Genomic DNA, 21,441 nt, shown 5'->3' on the forward strand with positions numbered 1-21,441 from the left:
GCGAGCCCGGCCCGGATGCGCTATGCTTAGTCGGTCCTGATTCAGCACTGACCAAGGCCCCGCTCTCCCTTCTCTGCCTGGATCGGCCCCCCAGGAGGACACTGCTCTGACCCGCTCCTGGAGGCGGGCCTCCGTGAGCCAAGCCACGCTGCCAGGTTCCGGCAGCACATCCAGGAGGCGGGCTCGCCACGGGCCTTGCCAGATGCGCGGACTCCGGTGAGCCCGGGTTCTCGGGACTCATTCGGGAATGACCTTGCCCACCGGCTTCCCCTCCAGAGGCTCCACTAAAGTCTCAATGAGGGAAGCCGGGTGGACACTCAGACACTGGGCTCTTCCTCGCGTCTCCTGCACTCCTTCATCTAATGGTGACAAGACTGCCCTTTCCTTAGCCTGGCCTGGCCTCCTAATCAGCTTTCCAAAGCCCAACAATACATGTGGTCAAACTCTAAAGAAAAGAAAGAACGATCCACATAAAAGCAAGAACAGTGGGCTCCCTCGAGTGGGACAGGGAACAGGGAGAAAGACGGCTGGGAATGTTCATCTGGGACGCCGGGCGGTGGCTGCACGCACAGGTATTCACGTGATCCGTTAAACTTTACACACACACTCTGTCTCCCTCTCCACAGCCAGCATCTCTCACACACAGTAAGTGGCTGTACGGTGACTGAGGCTCCGAGTGGCAGAGAGAGGGCCTGCGGGGTGAGGTTCGCCGTGAGAGGACCGGGCAGTGGGAGATCCCCAGATGTCAGCATCTGTGGACCAGTTTCCCCAAAAGGGGTTCAAGCCTCGGCCGAGGGAGCCGTGAGCCAGAGAAAAGTTGGGGGAGGAGCTGAGCTTCTCACAGATCCACGCAGAGAACGTCACTCCCTTCCCTTCTCAGTCTGGACTCAGCCCTGCCCTCCCCCACGCCAGGTATCCTCAAAGAGGAAGCCTCCAGGTGCGATTTCTCCAGGGAGCACACCCGGAAACTTCTCAGGGTCCCACGGAGGATGGCAGTGGCCTGCTTCCACGCAGGCGGAGTCTAACAACTCAACGTCCACACCTGCCACAATCCGCTTGTTTTCAACCACACACCGCATGGCCTGCCTCACACGGTCACGGGCGCCACCGAGCTGGGAGCCTTCCCGGGGTTCTGTAGGACAGCTGTCCGCACCGCACCTGCCTCCACTCTGCGGAAAGAGTTATTCTCTGCCTGCGAGGAATGTGTCTTAGACTCATACAAAGTTTTAGCTGTACCAGTCCTTCAAAACACTGTGATCCCCTAAGTAGAAGGGCCTCTGTTTCCAAATAATACCTCCACCTAGGACATCGCCTACATCACATGATTAACCTGTCAGGGAGATGCTGCAAAATTCTGAGTCGCCGGCTCCATTTCTATACCTTCGAGGGTCCAGTTCGTGGTCCTTGGATCCAGTCACTAATTCCGGGTGAATTCGCACATGCTCCATCATCGGCTAGAAGAGTTTGGGGTGACAAATTACAAAAAGCTCAATCTCTGCGCTATCTCCACACAATGGAATATTACTTGACAATAGAAAGGAACGAGGCCCCGACGCCCGCCACAGCCTGGGTGGACCCGACACGTCACACCACTCCCAGAACACCACGTACGGGGTGCTTCCGTTTCTGGGAAACGTTCGTTCGTTGGGACAGGCCGGTCTACAAAGGCAGAATGCACATCAGCGGTTGCCTGGGGCTGGGGCTGGGGCTGGGCGGGGGAAGCCGAGCTTCTGCTCAAAATCTGTCTACCTCTGAACACGGAAGCCCCAGCCGCGGGCCGCGTGCATGGGACGCGGAGTATCAAATGGGCGGTCTTCACTTACCCTGACCACCTCTTCGAAAGTGTCCAAGTTCTCCTTCATACTGTAGTGAGAGCGTAGAAAGGAGACAAAGTTGCAAGGGTACATTCCATAGAGGCGATGAAAAAGAGCGTAGACGCTGGCGTGGAGATGGACAAGATAGATTTCCGTCACGTGGCCTAAAACGGGAGACCGCAGACAGGAGACTCAGCGGGACGCGAGGCGACGTGTGCAAAGTGCAAAGCAGGCACGAGCACGTGGCTGCCGGCACGACCTGTGGTCACTTGCCGCCACCTCGCTCCAAAGACAGCAAGCGAGCGTGTTGGGCTGAGATGCAGATCCGAGCACCTCCGACACCCCCGTCTAAAGTCCGTCAGTGGCTCCCTCTGGCCTTTGGATACACTCCAATCTACTGAGAGTGACCCATAAAGGCTCCTACCCATCCAACCTCTCCGGTCCTCTCCAGTCTCCACCCGACATTCTCACAACACTGACCTTTCTCATGATAATCACTCTCCCTAAAATTTGCTGTGGTTTTTTTTTAAAACCTCTTTTTAAACCTTAAGCGAACGCTAGGCCACACACGGGGCTCAGCCTCACAACCCCGAGATCGAGAGGCTCACACTCTACCGACTGAGCCGGCCAGAAGCCCCCCGCCTAAAATTTGTCATGATACTTCTCCACTGCCCTGTTCGGCAGCGTTTCTTGAGAACGGCACTGTCTCGCTCAGCCCGGGCCCTCAGCGCCTGGTACATCACAGGAGCTCAAATACTGGCCAAACGAACTGACAGATCCTTTTGCAACCGGTGTGTAGTCTTAGCTATGCAGATCTGTAACTACAGGAGCGAAAAACCTACTATCCAGAAACCAGCCTAAGGAGCCGAGAGCGGGGGAAAGTCAGCACTTGGTTCATCAAGTCTCACGCAGACCCCGCAGAAAACCCAAGGTCCACAGCGTCCGTAAAGCTCCTCCCTAACAGCGGACAGACCACCCCTTTCCGCCCAGGAAGAGCCTACTGAAGAAGCCAGCATCACGCGGGTCCTGCACTTGTTACTCAGTTCCCTACAGAAAGCTCCAGCCTCCGGTGTCACGTGGCTTAATGCTTCATGTTCGCAACAGGAGTAGCTGGTGCCGGGCTCGCCAAAAGATCCCAAGTATCACAGGCCCACGGCTTCGGAATCATTTGATAGAGCTGGACTACCTGCCAACATGGGGAAAAAATCCCACCACGCTCAGAACGAGCGCCCCACTCGGGACACACCGCGTTTTCCCTCCTCCTCCTCCTCCGCATAGAGGAGAGGGGTTCTCAGAACCGGAGGTTTGCGTTTTGTGACAAGAGACCAGCAGAGGAAGACAAAAAGGTTCCACAAGCTTAGTCCTGTACTGCCACGACATGGATTGAGGGTGTTTCGATAAGATTGAAGTTTACCGACAGCTAGGAAGTTTTACATCCTACCAGTTTCCCTGACAACTGATCCTTCTAAGCCAGCAAAATAAGGAAGGTGTCCCACAGTCCTGATTCTTATTCGTGCTGACAGTGGCCGCACCCAACGTATTTCCTCAGCTGGTCAGTGACGACCACCCATGCCAGCTAGAAAATTCTACCTGTCCTTCCCTTACAGCTCATGACCTGTTAAATCGGTAAGAAAAGCATCTAACTGGTAGGGAACAACAGGCATGTAAGGACACCTTTACCTGGTTTCTTCAGGCACCACGACGAAAGACGGCCAAAAATATCAAAGAAATCATGAAGGTGCTGTTTCCCCGACTGTGGAATCATTGGTAGCATGGTTATCAACACTAAGACACCTGTTGTGAGGACAATGACATCGGTGTCCACCTGCAGAAGGAAAGGTCGAGCACGAAGAAACACCAGTTAGGCCCAGCATTCGGATCAGCACTATCAACACACAAAGAAGCTGCTCTAAATTCTAAGGGGATCACAAACTAGAGCCCCCCCGCCCCCCACCACAGTCTCGTTTCCTTATCCTCCAGGTTTGGGGGGAACAATACTGAATCAGACTTGACTGTACTGAGTCTGATGCCCCTAGATAAACCCATCTGGGAGAGGAACTTCAACCTGACCTGAGGACGCCCAAGTCCTCCAGCCTGAGGATGCTGTACTTACAGCACTTGGACAGAAGCACGACAGGCTGCTTTTTAACAGAACAAAGGAACGCTACTGGTTTTGTTCATTTAACCAAATCCAAAAATATTTACTTTTTAACATCAATTTCAAAAACGCTACATATTGTCGGGTAGTTCACTTTTTTAAAAAATTTTTTTAATGTTTATTTATTTTTGCGAGAGACAGAGAGAGACCGAGCACGAGCGGGGAAGGAGCAGAGAGAGAGGGAGACACAGAATCCGAAGCAGGCTCCAGGCTCCGAGCCATCAGCACAGAGCCCGACGCGGGGCTCGAACCCACAAACCATGAGATCATGACCCGAGCCGAAGCCGGACGCTCAACCGACTGAGCCACCCAGGTGCCCCACGTATTTCACTATTGTTTAAAGGATTACAACAGAAATATAATTTAAGAAAAAATTAGCGTTATGCTACCAAGTCTATTTAATCGCTCAACTCCACAGCAGCATTCACAGACCAACAGATAAAAGAAGACACGGTGACCTCTGACCACGTCTTTAGTTAAATAGCAAGTCCTGTAACTTTAGGTCAAATGAAGACACTCGACACAACACCCAACAGATTGAGTCAAGTCAGAATAGCTACCGCTGCTCACCTGACCCCTCACTAACTCATGGATGTTTGCCAAGTAACTAGAATTCAGATTTAAGAAACGAGACATTGATCAAAAGACTGCCATGCAGGCTAAGACATTCATTATTCCCGTTAAAAAAGGAAATCTACGAGTCTGGAAATAAAGTCTCAAATAGATTTAGTTGTCACATTAAGCACTAAGCCTTTCGTCATGGCGGGTATCGATCTAACACGAAGAATGCAAAATACTGGTAGTTGAATCAAGACTACGTAACCAGTTCCAGTAAAAAGGACTAACCCTAATTTTGTCGAGGAAAATAGTCTAGCAGGGCCTGGCTAACAGTCCAGGAGTAATTTTAAAGTTCACCCATTTGGAAAAGGTAAGTATTTTACAATCTGAACTAAGCTGTGTGCCTCAAAATGGAGTTACAGTCTCACCAGAGTCATTCACTTAAAAAAATTAAGTTTTTAAAATCGTTCCTATTTTTTTCTTAACGTTCAATGCCTGTTTTTACGATACCCTACCAATGTGACTCCTTGGGATCCACCTCTAGGGGTAATGAAAGTTACCCTTGTTGGCAGAGACAAGAATCGATCTGTCGTATCAGATGACCGAGAGGTACTGCCACCCAGAAACAAATACTGCTGGATATTTTCACGTCTCTGTGAGGTACAGGCAGTTAACATTCACCACATTTTCTTATTTTATAGATAGGAAACAAGTCCAGGAATTAGAACAGATTCAGCAAATAGCCTTGAGTATTTCAGCAAGCCACTGTCAAAACTAAAACCTAAAGTTCTATTCAGGTTGTGACTCGCTGTGTAGACAAATTGCACTAAATTTCGTGCAAAAAGGAGAATGCGACTCAGTAGGCCTTCTAGCAACAAAACTGTAATTACAGCTGCAAGTAAAGCACACTCCCAAATGGTTAAAAAGAGCGCTTGGCCATTTTTCTACTCGCTAAATGAGAATTTAGAAATAAGGGCTCCCCCAAAGAGAATCCAGATGCTTAACTGAGGGAAGACCGGACAACGATGGAATCAAAGAGGGCTGGGATTGGGGCGCCTGGGTGGCTCAGTCGGTTGGGCGTCCGACTTCGGCTCAGGTCACGATCTCCCGCTCTGTGAGTTCCAGCCCCGCGTCGGGCTCTGTGCTGACGGCTCGGAGCCTGGAGCCTGCTTCGGATTCTGTGTCTCCCTCTCTCTCTGGCCCTCCCCCGTTCATGCTCTGTCTCTGTCTCAAAAATAAATAAACGTTAAAAAAAAAAAAAATTAAAAAAAAAAAAAAGAGGGCTGGGATAATGTCGTCTCGAACTGACCTGAAGTATTGCCACATTTGCTTGGACAGAAGATACGGGACCGTCACCGGGACGCTCGGAGGACTTACTGAGTACCAACTGTGGATTACCTTATGTGCCAGGAAAGCCAGACACTAAAAGTTCCTAAACTCTCAACGTCTAGCTCGCTTGCTTTACAGTTACCGAGACTCGCAGAAACGACATTCAGAAAGCCGTTCCGTCCCAACCCTTGCACGCATCGTACCTTGAGACATTTGAGCAAAGAAGGCAAAAGAGGTGCTTGAGACAGCTTGTGCTTCCAGGGCGGCTGCAGCCTGATGACGTGGCCCAGCAACGACAGGGCGGGCAACCGCGAGGCGGCTCTGCCCACACAGTCGTTCATTTTGTCGAGGAGGTGCTGAAAATGTAAAAGAAGAGGGGACGCGCGTCTCAGCCAGGCTGGGAGGCAGGGGGGGGAGATCCTCACGTGAACATATGGGGGTCACACGAACCGAGGTGGCGACGGTTTACTCCAGCCCCTCAAGACCTCGATCAAACAAAAGATTTTTAAAAACCACACTGGCAAACGAAATACGGTTGTGTTTGGCCTGAGACAAGGCAGTCAGTTGGCAAGTCTAGAAAAAAGGGGAGCAGGCTCCTTCCTGGACCCTCTCGTCAAGTGCAAATAAGCCACTTCTTCCAGTACCCACTGGCCCCAAGCCTGCGGAGGGTCGCTGAAGCTGGGAGGGATCCCGCGGTAGCCACTTATTGCCGCTGGAGCCCCGTCCGCGTGGTTTGGCCCCAAATATAAATCAGGTGGTCGAGAAGTTAAAACTCAGCCCAGAAAAACAACAAAACAAAACAAGACACACTGGAAAGGGCACACGGCGGCAAGGCCTCCGAATCCTAGTGAAGCCACTCGCATTGAGGATCTCAGCACTTACCAAAGTCCGCAATCACCCGCCACCCACAAAAATAAAACACGGAGGAGCCCTCCAGGCACCTGGTGCTCGGCAAACAGGGCTCGTCAATCAGCCCCGTCCGCCACCTGTACCACAGATTTCCCCACGTTGATTGAGTCTCAAGCCCTACTGCCAGCATGACGGGATCATGGGTACCTCATGGGTCAAACTGTCAGTGGACAATTACAGCACGGGGACGACAGGCTTTCTTGGAACAGCAACATCTTAGGAAACCTATGAAATATGCTTTCTTTTGTCAACGTCTCGGGAAACATGAATTCTGCAAATCATTTTCCTGGGTAGTTACAGTGCGGGAATGGGATCATCTGTGTTCTGGAGAAGTCGAGGCGGCAAGCTCTCAGACAGCACAGCGGGTGTGCGCAGAGGCCGTCGTGCTGGTAGAGAAGGGATTCGGCGCTCCCCCACGACGCCCCAGCGGTTACCTTATCGTGCGGCTCCTGCAGGGTCGTCAGGATGTGCAATACCGGCTGAGAACTGGTTTCCAGGTAATAATCCACTAAGGTGTTTACGAGCATCGGACCACGGTCTGGACAAAGGAAAGGGCGGTTGGAGACAGTTATCTCCTTTAGCGTTCTAAACTTACCTCACGTGGCGCCTGGCACAAAATCCAGAAAATGTTTCCTCATATGCTACCCAAAGTTACACGGGGCATTCTATTTTTGCCCCCTTGAGTTAATTTGGGTTTAACAGGATAATATCAAATTTACCTGCCTAAATATCCATAAAAGCACTGAAATGCTATCTTCTCTTTTTATTGCTTTTGATAATTATAAATTCGTAGGGGCGCCTGGGTGGCGTAGCAGGTTAAGCGTCAGACTCTTGGTTTCGGCTCAGGTCCTGATCTCACGGTTCATGAGATGGAGGCTTGTCGGGCTCTGTGCCGACGGCACGGAGCCTGCTCGGGGTTCTCTCTCCCTCTCTCTCTGCCCCTCTCCCACTCATTCTCTCTCCCTCTCTCTCTCAAAATAAATAAGTAAACCTTTAAAAAATAATAGTAAGATACAATAAAACTGTAATCAATCCACGTCCATTGTTAACAATTCAGGTTACACGCAAGTACGTAAAAGGAAAGTGCCCTCTACGACCAGCCTCCCAACCCACTCTTCCGAGAGTTTGGCACACACCCCCTCACAAACCTTTTCCTACTATGCTAATCACACCGTGCACATGCGTGCGTTCACGTCCACAGTCACACGGTCCGCGTACGTGTGTGTTTCTCCCACTTAACGCCGTGCGGGCACCCTCCCGTGATGGCACCTCTGACCTACTTCATTTTCCTCACTGACCTCCCGGCGCTCCACTGCCTGGCTCTGCGTGAGAAATTTAACCAGTCATCTACTGAAGGGTACTTGGGTTTTCCAATTTCTCCAAGGCTATAAGGAAATACGGACTCGTTTGGTTTTTTCAATGCTTAGTTGTTTTTGAGAGACAGAGGGACAGAGCCTGAGCAGGGGAGGGGCAGAGAGAGAGGGAGACATAGAATCTGAAGCAGGCTCCGGGCTCCGAGCTGTCAGCACAGAGTCCGACGCGGGGCTCGAACCCACGAGCTGTGAGATCGTGACCCGAGCCGAAGTCCAGCGCTTAACCGACTGAGCCATCCAGGCGCCCCTGAAATTCAGACTCTTGTTAAGTGGGACACATGGTACGTGCTTTTCAATTGGTGATGGGGACCCCAAAAAGGCTGAACGCTAGTTTATTCTCCTGCCAACAGTGCCCATTTCATAATCAGCATTTGATTTCTATCAGCCTAGTAAGCAAAGAAAGGTACTATTTAAATTCATATTTCTCTGATTAAAGACAGGGAATGTTTTTTTTTTTTTTTGAAGTTTGTTTATTTATTTTGAGAGAGACTGAGACAGCGCAAGCAGGAGAGGAGCAGAGAGAGAGGGAAACAGAATCCCAAGCAGGCTTTGCGCTGCCAACGCAGAGCCCAACTCGGGGCTCAAACCCACAAAACCGTGAGATCATGACCTGGGCCAAAACCAAGAGTCGGACGCTTAACCACCGGAGCCACCCGGGCGTCCCAGGTTATGCACTTTTATGCTAGAAATCACATACGTGATTTCCGGACGAGATGTTCTATCTGGCCCCCGAAAACACTCGGGTGGGTGGAGTAAGGGAGGTGAGGTGAAACAAGATGCTGAAGCTCGTGGGGTCAGTATGTGATTCTTGACAGGCTTGTGTGGATGTGAATATCACCGTAATAGAAAGCTTAAAGCACACAGAGAGTGAATCCACCAATCTGTGCTCTTTCTCAGTGGTTTAAAGACTCTCCTTAGAAGGTGAAACCCCGAGTCAGCAGAGTGTAGTCGCCCCGAGGGCAGAGGGGCCGAAAGGGACACAAAGCCACTTACCAGAATTGAGGTTCTCTTTGAAGACGGCTGTTACGTCATCACGCACGCTCAGCACGGGGGAGTCCAGCATGGAGACGAGCTCCCCGATGTTGGCTTGCTGGGCCATGGTCTTACGCGGGCGTGCTGTGCCGGGTCCGGAACGCGCACTACAGACTCTGCAGGCTGTTCATGGGCGCCACGACCAGCCTGCGAGGAAGGAAGAATAACAGCGTGACAAAACGGTCCCACCTCCCCGCGCCAAAAAGTGACCGCGAGACAGACCGGCACGCGTGTCCAATGCAGCGAAAGTTCGCCCAGAGCGCTGCTGATAAAAGCAGCTAGGGTGGGAGATTAATTCTCTCTGACCCATTCGTGAACAGAGTCGTGTGGAACGCAACAACCAGAGAGAGACGGGAAACACTGGTACCTGTCAGAACCATCGCAGCAACTTAATACCACGACCGAAGCTAAGTTTTTTATTTTCGTTCCTACTTCTGATTCTACCTCGGGTTTCGGCTAAGACGATGCCTATGTTTCAAATCATTGATCAAAAGAGGTGAACGATTTTCGGAAAAAGCACTGAAAACATACCATTTCCCTCTTGATGCTCCCTTCAGTGTCTAGAAGTTAGTATAGCTTCTTAGGTCACAGGACCACAGGTTCAACACCTCATTTCAACCAGGGACCGCTTCTCAATTTTTCGTACAAACTCCTCGCCCTAGGGGTCTGTCACACTCGAATGCCACCGGTCACAGGGAAAAGGCCCCGGGCGGGGGGCAAGCGGGTAAACCGTGCACCCTCCGAAGACTCAGTGCCTCCTGGTGCTGGACATGCCGCCTCACCCTTCCGTACAAAAAAGCAGCTCATTCTCCAGGCGTCACTACCCACATTTACCATTGTTCTTTTCTCTCCGCTTGGGTCTCTAAAGGTGTATTTTTAAAAACAAAACCAGTTATCATTTAGGAGACAGGAAGTGCACACCTTTTACAAACATCACTGAATACAGTCCTTATATTGGTATCACGCAATTGGTTCCTCCGTCCCCATCTTACAGGGAGAGAAACAGCGATCAAGACATTTGCTTGGGGCTGCTAAGCTGGCAAGAAGCCAAACCAAAAGAGAACTGAAATTTAAACCCAGATCTGCTTGACGGTAAAGCCCTAAGCCCTTAAATGTGACACGAAGCTCACTTGTGGTTTTGACCCTCACAACAATTCTGCGAGGTCAGCAGATACCCTCTTTTACAAATGACAATATGGATACTCAAGAAGAACAGGTAACTTTGCCAAGGTCACATGGTAAAGCAGAACTCAGATGGCTCAACTCCCAGACCAACGACTGTCTCTGTCCTCTGCCACCACGTTGCCTCCTCCTGGGCCTGTCCTGGAGTGAGCTGGAGTGGCCGCTCCCCAGCGTCACCGTCGACGGAAACCACCCGGGATGCCTATTAGAGATGCAGCCTCCTGGGCCCATTCCAGAACTGAATTTGGGGTTTACGAACCTGCATTTTAATAAGCACGCTGGCAGGAAACACTACGCTAAAGAAAATTTCCACTGAAGAGTTAAGTCCCCCTTCTGTAAGGATGTCAAATTTAAAGTACCAGTGACCCCAGAAACTGGTGAGTACTTCCTATCACCTCTGCTCTCATTTAATTACAACCTGGCAGTAGTCACTGATTTGCCTCTTGGCAAATCAGAAGTTCATGAGCCCAAAAAATCACTTAAAAGGTCTACATGCAGAGGCGCCGGGGTGGCTCAGTCGGTTAAACGTCTGAGTCTGGATTTCGGCTCAAGTCATGATCAAATGGTTCGTGGGCTCAACCCCCGCGTCGGGCTCTGCGTGGACAGCATGGAGCCTGTTTGCAATTCTGTCTCTCCTTCTCTCTCTGCCCCTCCCCTGCTTGCACATGCGCACTCTCCCTCTCTCTCAAAATAAATAAACAAACATTTTAAAAATGTCTACATGCATTTTCGATAGCTAATCATGATGCAGGAAGTTGCTGGCTCACAGCTATAAATGTCAATCTTATAGGTAAATCACAAAGAAGTCCATTTCAAAGGGCTTACAACTAGTAAGATTTTCTTGTAATAGAGTTCAAGGCTGAAAACAGAAACAAATTTCACCTTGTGAGTGAGATTAAATTGAATTTAAAAGTGAGGAAAATATCAACCTGTCAGGGTTTATTGTCCACTGAGAGAACTGAATGAGAGAACGTACGCCCACACTTGGCACAAATAAACACTCCCTGAGTAGTGGCCACATATTTCAAAAAGAAAACTAGTAAAAATCTTGGGGCCATCATTTTCAAGGTGACTTTTTAACAGCACATTTATCTGGCTCGCCCTCACATTCACTCCTACTCCAGGTAAACCACAAATGAGCCCTCAGATTTAAAAGCATTTTTGTCCCCAAGTTTGGTTCTGTTCCAATAACACTGCGACTTACCTAGTCTCAGTATAGTGAGGCTCTGAGTTTGTATTTTGTATATTCAGAAGACAGTAACGTCAGAGCTGGTCCCCCAAATCCAGGCAGCCCAGAACACAGAGCGCCAGGAGTTCAACTCCAAAGAAAGATGGCGCTCATCCAGTCAACTTGGCCATACCCAGGGCTGGCCAGCCTGGGCTACCTCGCTTGCTTTTCAGTTTGCAAATGTCATGTTAGGGGTCAAAGTCTTGTCTCTGGAGCCTGTTCCTTCCAGATACTTTACAGAAAGCACAAATAAGGTTTCATTGTAAAACACATGAGTATATTTTTGGCAATAAGCTTTTCTCTTTGGTTCTAACATTCTTTCAACCATATTTTTTTAATTCCCCAGAAAAAATATAAGTCTTGGGTTTCATGGGAGGTTCTTCATTTAAGTGTCCCAAGTTCAAGGATTCTGACGTTCAAAAAAGCCCTCCCAAGAGTTTGTTTAATCACGAGCTTTTGAAATCAGTCCCGTGATTAGCGTATCTCTTTTAAAACTCATTCAGATATTTCTCGAAGGGCTAAGTGCAGGGTGCTGAGTAGGAAAGACAGACTTAGCACATGCAACGGAGAATTAAATGCGGGAGAAGGAAGTGGACGGGGTTCAGTGTGTGCACAGGGTGGGGAAGGGGCCAGCTCAGCCTGTAAGCAGTAGGGGCGGGTGAGGCCCACACGTGTGAGACACACTTTCCAGTCTGGGGAAGATGGACTGGAAAAGTCACCCGAAGGTTAACACCACAGGCACCGGAAGCATCAACTTACAGCTGTGAAAGTCTCTCTTCCATTCTGGAAATAACCGAGTACAAAAAACAGGAGTCACGAGAAGCTGAAAGTCAAGACCTAGGTTAATACGTTTCTGTAACCTACATGCCAAAGCGGTATTCCACTTAGTCGGTGTGATCATCACTGGCCGCGTGCCACAGCACAGTGCTACAGACAATGCTACTCGCATTAGGGAGCGATGACTTTCAACAGCCACTCCCCATGCCAAAACCTGTCACTCTGTCAGTCTTCTGGACCTCAGGAATACGCACGGCCATCGGTCTGAAGCCAACATCAAGGTGACATCCTCGACTCCTCCACTGGCTCTCGTCCTCCCCTCGGATCTGTCAGCAAACCCACGATTTTGCTGTCCCTTCGTGGCTCCCGTCCAAGCCCCATCACCCTCCGTGCTACTCCTCCCGCCTGTATTCCTGCTCCCCTTCCAATGCAGCTGCCCCCAAACAACCACAGAAGACTCTGAAATGGGGAAATCAGAATCCATCACCTGTCTAGGTCCATGCAATGGCTTCCCGTGGAGACAAGAAGAGCCGAACCCACGAGTGGCCGGACGGCTCCCCGTGCTCCGGCCGGCTGCGAGCCCTCAGCCGCCGCCTGCCTCCTCTTGCTCCACTCAGCCTCGGCATTTCTCTGCTCTGGTCCCCGTCTCCCAAAACCCAGGAAAACTGGTGCTCCTGCCGGTGCCCCTATCCCGGGGATGCTCCTCCCCCAGATCCTTGCATGGCTGACTGTCACTGAGGTCTCTACTCAAAATGTCACCATCTCAGCGAGGTCTCCCCTGAGCACCCAACCGAAAGCAACAGGGGGGTTGTCAGTGACCGCCCTTGACTCCACCAAGCTTAAACTTTACAGCCGGTCATCAGATTCGGTCACACAGGGTACTTAGTACGATCTCAACTCGCATGGAAGATAGGGAGTCACCCAAGTTTAACTTTAGTCTCTATATTTGGCCAATATCTGGCTTTGGCCTTGGTCTTTGGAACCTCTGAAACTTGAACTGCCTACTTCAGCAGCATTTCTGGCATCCCTGACTGTGTGTGATCAATAGCTACGTGTTCATGTCGTAACCATTATATCTAATCTACACGATGTCTATAATGTGGACAAGGCGTGCACTTAGAATTACTGTTAGAAATCTGAATATTCACTCTTAAATAAAGGTAAAACACTCTAGCTGTAACATCCAAGCTCAGCGTTTTACAGTTTCATTACAAACGTATATTTATCATAAAAATAAAAGCTTTAGTTGATGAACATGGCTTTTTTTTTGAAGATTTTTTTTTAATGTTTATTTATTTCTGAGACAGAGAGAGGCAGAGCATGAGTGGGGGAGGGGCGGGGGGGGGCACACAGAATCTGAAGAAGGCTCCAGGCTCTGAGCTATCAGCACAGAGCCCGACGCGGGGCTCAAACTCACAGACTGCGAGATCATGACCTGAGCCGAAGCCGGACACTCAACCGACTGAGCCACCCAGGCGCCCCTGAAGATTTTTTTAAAATGTTTACTTACTTTTGAGAGAGCACAAGCAGGGGAGGGGCAGAGAGAAAGGGACAAAAGATCCGAAAGGGGCTCTGCGCTGACAGGCTGACAGCAGCAAACCCAATGTGGGGCTTGAACTCACTAACTGTGAGATCACGGCCTGAGCTAAAGCCGAATGCTCAACCAACTGAGCCACCCAGGCACCCCTGAACGTGACTTTTATGTTCAAAAACAATCAAGAACTGGGGCGCCTGGGTGGCTCAGTCGGTTGGGCGTCCGACTTCAGCTCAGGTCACGATCTCGCGGTTTGCGAGTTCGAGCCCCGCATCGGGCTCTGGGCTGATGGCTCGGAGCCTGGAGCCTGCTTCCGATTCTGCGTCTCCCTCTCTCTCTGCCCCTCCCCTGTTCATGCTGTGTTTCTCTCTGTCTCAAAAATAAATAAACGTTAAAAAAAAAAAAAATTAAAAAAAAAAACAATCAAGAACTTTCAAATGGTTAAATATGTTAATAATATGAATATTAAGGAGATAGATTACATAGATAACTTTACAAATAACAGCAATTATTCTTTGAGCCAAATGTTTATAAAATTTTTAATAATAGATGGCTAAACAGAAATTAAATTGCATTTTAATTCTACATTTTATAGAATTGTCTTATAGCACTTATTACAAACAAAATAAGCTTTTAAAGCTGCATTTAATTTATAGTCTTAATTAGTAGTCTTTCAAGGAAAGTAATATTTGGGACTACTTCACATCTTGCAAGGATGAATGAAAAATGTCAACCTGTCACCTCAGTTGTAAGACACGAAAAAATCCAAAAATCACAGACAACAACATCCCTGAGAAATCATCTTCAAGCCAAACATAAGGACTATAAATAGTATAAAGAAAACAGTGTTAAGAAGAAACTGAAATCCCCTAGCACATTTTATACTCACTAATCAAATTTCAAAGCGGACTTTACAAAAGTGCTTTAGGAAGACAAGGGCTTGTGGTTCTGTGTCTACGAAGGCCAAAAGATAAACGAAAAAGCGTGTCAAGATGGTGGCTACAGATTGCCAACGATCTTTAGTAGCTGAAGACAAAGGGTCTGGGAGGCTTGCCCAAGCTGTGATCCCAACATACAGGTTCCTCCTAGAAGACAATCTTCCGCAAACTTTCCTGAACTACGTTCCGCTTTGTCCAAAAAGGTTCGTGATGGGCTGACGGTAGTGGCTGAATGCGGCGTCCCGCATGCAACGCGGCGACCGCAGTAGCAATCTAACTGCAGGTCCCAAGGAAGTCATCTTCCTACACGAGAACTCCAAACTTTACAAACCTAGCTACTAAAATGTCACACAACTGCAATACTAAATTTGCGACTTACGATGCGTGTTACTCAGCTTGGGCCCCAATCATAGGAACACCACCGCTTGACAATGGGTTCGAATTCATATTCCGCGGACTTGTGAAGAAGGGCGAGTGTGAAGAACACGCAAAAACACGGAGAATGAAGTCACACTCCGAAAGCTCCCCCTACTTGTGAGAGAAGGACACTTCCGCCCTGTCGTTGGTCCACAATCTGTACGAAATTCCTCTTTGTGAACTGACATCAGTCTTGAAGGCAAGAAATCCCCACTTTATTTCACAATTCCTGTGATGTAAGGTGAGGCGGACGATGACAGGACATAGTAATTGGCAACAAGTGAGCCATCAAGCGAACCCCATCAGCTACACACGGAGAGAGACAGCAACAAACACCTCCCCATCTTCCCCACATCTTCCCACAGACGCACACAGTGCTGTTGTACTGGGCGCTCTTGCTGGTAAACTCAAAATTACAGCTCAGTGATACAAGTAACGTCACTAAGACCAAATTCGCATCCGCAAAAGTGCCAAAGCCTCACTATTTATGAAGAGTATATTCTAGGACTTTGAAAATCCTCCAGTCCTAGAGACCACCACGTCCTATAGTTCATCTCCGAACACTAACTAAGACGATTAATAAGTAAAGCCATGTGAAGACGTAAATGCTAATTCACCAGTTCGGGGGTTCTCAGCGCAGGATGTACATTAGAATCACCTGGACAGTTCACAAAATCCGGATGCCCAGGCCCCACTCCAGAGCAGGTGAAGGGGTGGGGTCGAGAGACCACGTGGATTCCCAAGGCACAGCCAGGGTCGAGAACCTCTGCGTTAGTCAAATGACTCGCCCCAACACAATGGCTTCAGTTTAATCAATTTAATGCAGTGGTTAAAACCAAGCTTCGCTGCTAAGATGACCTGATCTGAGTCAACAGGTCCCCCGAGTAGCAGCTAAACAACCTTAGGAAAAGCAGATAATATCTCAGAGCCTCGTTCCTCATCTGCAAAATGAGGATACACCAAAAGTGTGGCTGTGAAAAAGAAAATAAGTAACACGCATAAAGCACTTAACGCAGTGCCTGGCACTGAATAAGCCATTAATAAACCACGGGTAGTTTGACAAATCATCTCATGCCACAGGAGGACCAGTACCTAGCTAGTAGCTTAACCCAGAACCGTTCAGTCCTGAATGCAAAGAAACAAGTACACGTCTACACAGTCACGCCGGTGAGCAATTCCCTTCCATCTCCCCCAACCACTGGACTGAGTTGATACCTTACCTGTTCTGGGGACAATTGGTGCTTCGGCTTCCAGTGCTGTCAACCTGGTGTCTTTCATGGTCACTGAAGGGAAAAAACACACATATGTGGACAACAATCTTACAGTGAACTGAAAACCAGATGCAACGAGGGGGAGGTTAGGGCTCATCTGGTCCGAGCTGCTTCCTGCCCTAGCCCTGACAGGTGGCCATCTGGTTTCCACCGGAACGAATATTTACAATCACTGGGCGCACGTGCCCCTCTCTCCCTGTCTACATTTCTGAACAGCTGGTTGCTGGAAAATCCTTTATATTGTGCTGAACTTGTAATCTCTGTCTTCTGTTAGCTGTTTCTTCGAGCTATAAACAAATGGGCAGGATGGGTTCTAGAATCACACGATTCCAAGTTGCAATCCAAGCTCTGCCAGGTTATCAGCTGGGTCACTCCTGGCTGCTTATCTTAGCTTCCTAACATCAGCCTTGTTACCTCATCTGGAAAGTGAGAACTGAGGCCTCTACCTCAGGAGGCTGCCTGGGGGGTTACACGGGGTAGAGCCCTGGCACAGCGCGGGGCAGAGTCATCACTCACACGGCCCGGGGACTCAGGCCACAAGAGCAGGAACAGGGCCAGGCGCAGAGCACCTAGCGGGCCTACACCTCCTCATCGCCTGCCACGGCCCCCTCCCGCCCTACAGCCCACCCCCCCCCCCCGCCCCGGCCCCCAAGTTAAGCATTCACCCTTAAAATGTCAGCTTATACATCTGCCCCATCAGAGAAGGCTTCCCTCCCCTCCGCTCCCGTGCCCCAGACTAGGTCAGGTCCCCTGTTATATCTGCTTAGCAGCCTATATTTCTTTGTGTCACTTGCACAACCCAATTAAATAAGCGTAATTAGTTACTGAACATGACTCCCTCATTAGAATAGAAGTTGCATCCAGGGAGGGGCAGGAGCTCAGTCAGTAGCATATCTCTAGCGGCTACCACGGTCTCTGGTATGGTTGACTAAAGGGTAGGACTTAAAATGTTTCTTAAATAAATGCACAAGGCTGAATTCTGCCTTCGAAACAGCACAACCTGAACCTCATCCTTCCACGTGAAGCATAAAATACTTGTGAACAGCTATCCTTTTTCTACTTTCTTCCCCTTTTTAACAAAACTTTCTGTCTTGGCAATTATCTCATATTAAATAACCACATAAAATAGGCATATACGTGTGTGCGTATATATTCCAAAGTGTTTTTTTTTTTAAAACATTAACTTATTTTTGAGAGACAGAGAGAGACAGAGCACAAGCAGGGGAGGGAGAGAGAGAGGGGGAGACACAGACTCTGAAGCAGGCTCCAGGCTCTGAGCCATCAGCACAGAGCCTGACACGGGGCTCGAACCCACCAACCGTGAGATCATGGCCCGAGCCGAAGTCGGACGCTCAACCGACTGAGCCCCCCAGGCGCCCCTATCCCAAAGTGTTTTAAAATGTGGGCCCTTCGAACTAAACGTAGGTACAGTGTAATCATGAGCCGGCAGCCCCATGAGGAGCAGGGATTACCTGTCTGGTCCCCCAGCGGGCACCCCGGGCCTACTGCAGGATCTGGCAGAGAAGAGGCAAATATACCCTGTTCGGGTCAGCAAAGATTTCACCACCTTCCCCGGTAGCCATTGCAGGGTGGGAAACAGAGCGAGAAAGCAGAGCCGCACACACTGCGCACGACGCCCCGTCAGCGGGCGTGCGAAAGCCCTTTGCTGGACTGTGACGTCAAAGTCGAGCTGCTGGATGGAGCACTCTCTAACAAGTAACAGCTCTTGCCCCAGACGACCGGGTAATTACATTTCCTTGGGGAGCACACTCTAGGCATGAAAATCCAACGGTCCTCGGTGGCATCGGGCAAGCGTGTGCACTTTCAAAAAGGCCAGCCGAATCATTCAGACGGGGAGTGCCTGCCTGGCCACAGTCACTCAGTCAAGTAAAGAACCAGAATTAAAACACAGAAGCCTCTACTATTCCGCATCTTAAAACCAGCTGTAGTCCAGTGAGTCATACAGACTTCCTCTTACAACTAATCTTGGTTGGACCTTTTACCTGCCTGAAAAGGAGTATCCCAGGAAGGGTGAAATTGGGATACGCACAAGATGAGACCTCGTAGCCTGCCCAGCCAAGATCGCCACCTTAGACAAAGGGACTGGCACGGGAAATCAGAATGTGTTTTGTCCAATGCTCAACATGAAGACTTCTTAAATTCTTTATCACTAGGCCAAAAAACGGCTCATCGTAACAAACTGTCATCAATCTAATGTCGACAAGTCAAAGGCGACCTGCCGTTATTTATATTTTTAACTGCTTATTGACTTATCCATTTATATTTAAATCCTGTCCTATGGAGGCACTGCTAGGTAACATCATCCTCGTCAGGCAAGTGCAATGTGGCCTGTGAACTCCCTGACCGGAGGTGAGGAACGTTGAAGACCCTCTTTAAAGCTGTGGATGGAAACACCTTCAGAGCACAACAGGGTCAAGTCACGTTCTTAACCTTCAAGAGCCAAATCAAAAAAGAAACATGCCCCCAGATCTAGATGTTTCCTCTTTCGTATCTGACTCAAAAGACGCATTCTCACCTAGAGATGGAACTTCCTACAAGCAGTCTTTTTGAGTGAATGAATGAATGAATGAATGAATAAAGGGTAAGTCTGAGGAAGAAGAGGGCTCTGTGCTTTTAGTATTCTGAGATTAAACAGAAAGAGCTCAGGTCAATTTGTTTCCATAGTTCACCTTAATTTCATTCTTAAGGTGTTTACAGAGAGATGGCTTATATACTTAGGATTACACTCAAACTCCAGCTTAACAGGCACGTACAGCTGCCATCAGCAGAACCCTACACACCTTTTTTCACATCCCTCTGTCCTGGGCAAGGTGCATTACACGCTGTGAGACAGCTAAGAGCTATGCATCCCTTTATGAAATACCTAAAATGCCTTTAGAAAGTATTTTATCTGAAAACATCAGTCGAGTATTCAGACTTCTGGCACACCATGCCAAGGCATCAGGCGTGTGGCCTTCTATCCCACGATGCCTTAGAACTGCAAATCCCATCAAATAGGTACCTGCATAACATACCGCCTGAGACGATTTTATACATGCTTGTCTATGAGGTAAAAATGAAGGCAGGTGTCTCGTCACCATAACTTGCTTCCCATGCTCAAGTCTTTCATCTAAAAAATTCAAAGACAATGCAGATACGGGTTCAGGCACAGACGGACTATTTTACAGGACAGGCAGATCAGAACCATCACTGCATTATGTTAATAATGAAGATAACAGCAATAACAATACGCTGGTACACCACTGCGTTCAGTGCTGGCTCGGTAACAGTCTCGGGTGATTTCCTCGAGCAATCTTCTACCAAGTGAACAAAGCTGCCTTCAGCACAAATGCATCCAAAAAGGGTAAGATACTAGCTGCCATTCCCTCTTCCCACGACACACAGGAAGGAGGAGAAGGGGTTAGGAGACACCACCCCGCATGTGAGCGTGAAGCACCTGATGGAGAAACCTGCCAAAACGTGTAGTTGTGGCTGACTTCCCCGCCCTCGCAGCTGCACACCCTCTCAAGGTCACGTGAACCGGGCCAGGGGAGCTCCAGATTTGCCATTCAGAATTTTTGCCATTAGGGACCTGGAAGGACAACTTGCTGAAGCTTATGCCCCATTTCAAAGGTGAGTCTTGTAGAACTTGCCTGTAGGGATGGAGCTTGGTCTCAGTAAGATAAATCTCTTCTATAAACAATAATGTTTCTTTCAGCCTGAATCAAAATTATTTACCAAGAAAATACACATCAGACAAGTATCATGCATGTTTCAAACAGCCACTCTACCGAGCTTCCCCTAAAAGAAATCTGAGCAAACTGCAAGATTTCTTTAAGTTTCAAGTTCCTAGGACTAAAACAGAAATACCCCAGGAGAATCAAAGGGCACAGGCTTTGACACTTCAGGATAGTGGTTCTCAAATGTGGTCCCAGCAACAGCAGCATCACCTGGGGCTTTGTTAGAAATGCAGACCCCTGGGCCTTGTGCCACACCTCTGAATCAGGAACTGTGAGGGTGGGGTCTTCTGGGGGATTCTGATGCCCTTATTAAAGGTGAGAACCACTGGCCCAGGAAGCAGAAGGATGAAGCCAAAAAACACTAAAAATATAAATTTGGGGGCGCCTACGTGGCTCAGTTGGTTAAGCGTCCTACTTCGGCTCAGGTCACGATCTCGCAGTCTGTGAGTTCAAGCCCCACGTCGGGCTCTGTGCTGACAGTTCAGAGCCTGGAGCCTGCTTCGGATTCTGTGTCTGTCTGTCTGTCTGTCTGTCTGTCTGTCTCTCTGCCCCTCTCCTGCTTACACACACTCTCTCTCTCAAAAATAAACATTAAAATAAAAACATAAAAATAACCACGTCGGGTTCTGTGCTGCAGCTCAGAGCCCGGAGCCTGCTTCGGATTCTGTGTCCCCCTCTCTCTCCGCCCCACCCCTGCTTGTGCTCTGTCTCTCTCTGTCCTTCAGAAATGAATGAACATAAAAAAAATTTTTTAATAAATAAAAAAAACATTTAAAAAGCCACAAAAATACACATATATATTTAATATATAATTTTAAAAATAATTTGAGGTTCAAAGGGAAAAAAATACACAGTGCCTAAACCTTGGAAAAAAGCCCAGTGGAATTCTGCCAGGTGCTAAAGGTACCAGCACAGACTGAACTCCAAGCCTGACAAGCACTTAGCAAGTTACATACCTGAGATCTCCACTTCTAATTTTTTTTAATGTGGCATTCAAGTCGAATTCCCTGACAAGTGTAAAGAATCATTCAATAGAAGTTTAACAAGATAATGTACAACCCAAACAGTACACAGGTCCACCTCTGAAAGGCTTGGGCCTTTCCCACCTACTGGTTTAAAAACAAAAAAAAAGTTTTTAATAAAGCCCAAGTCCATTTTTAAGAGGAATAATCTGTCTAGAA

General features: G+C 48.7%; 1 protein-coding gene across 10 annotated transcripts in view; it reads right to left on the reverse strand.

The window, feature by feature from the left end:
- Nucleotides 1-21,441, reverse strand: part of TSC1 (TSC complex subunit 1) — a 48,194-nt gene that overhangs the window by 22,022 nt on the left and 4,731 nt on the right. For 7 of the 10 annotated variants that reach the window (XM_042965140.1, XM_042965141.1, XM_042965132.1 and 4 more), the window contains exons 2-8: nt 16,470-16,532; nt 9,135-9,320; nt 7,203-7,306; nt 6,063-6,215; nt 3,495-3,639; nt 1,824-1,978; nt 1,381-1,454 (exon numbers count right to left, since the gene is read on the reverse strand). In XM_042965140.1, coding sequence (XP_042821074.1) covers nt 1,381-1,454; nt 1,824-1,978; nt 3,495-3,639; nt 6,063-6,215; nt 7,203-7,306; nt 9,135-9,240 — 737 coding nt within the window. In that variant the 5' untranslated portion in view covers nt 9,241-9,320; nt 16,470-16,532. Of the gene's footprint in view, nt 1-1,380; nt 1,455-1,823; nt 1,979-3,494; nt 3,640-6,062; nt 6,216-7,202; nt 7,307-9,134; nt 9,321-16,469; nt 16,533-19,542; nt 20,529-21,441 lie in introns of those variants that run through there. The other 3 variants (XM_042965136.1, XM_042965135.1, XM_042965142.1) reach the window with 3 other exon arrangements.

The sequence above is a fragment of the Panthera tigris genome, chromosome D4 (assembly GCF_018350195.1).
Source record: "Panthera tigris isolate Pti1 chromosome D4, P.tigris_Pti1_mat1.1, whole genome shotgun sequence".
NCBI classification, from domain to species: Eukaryota; Metazoa; Chordata; class Mammalia; order Carnivora; family Felidae; genus Panthera; species Panthera tigris.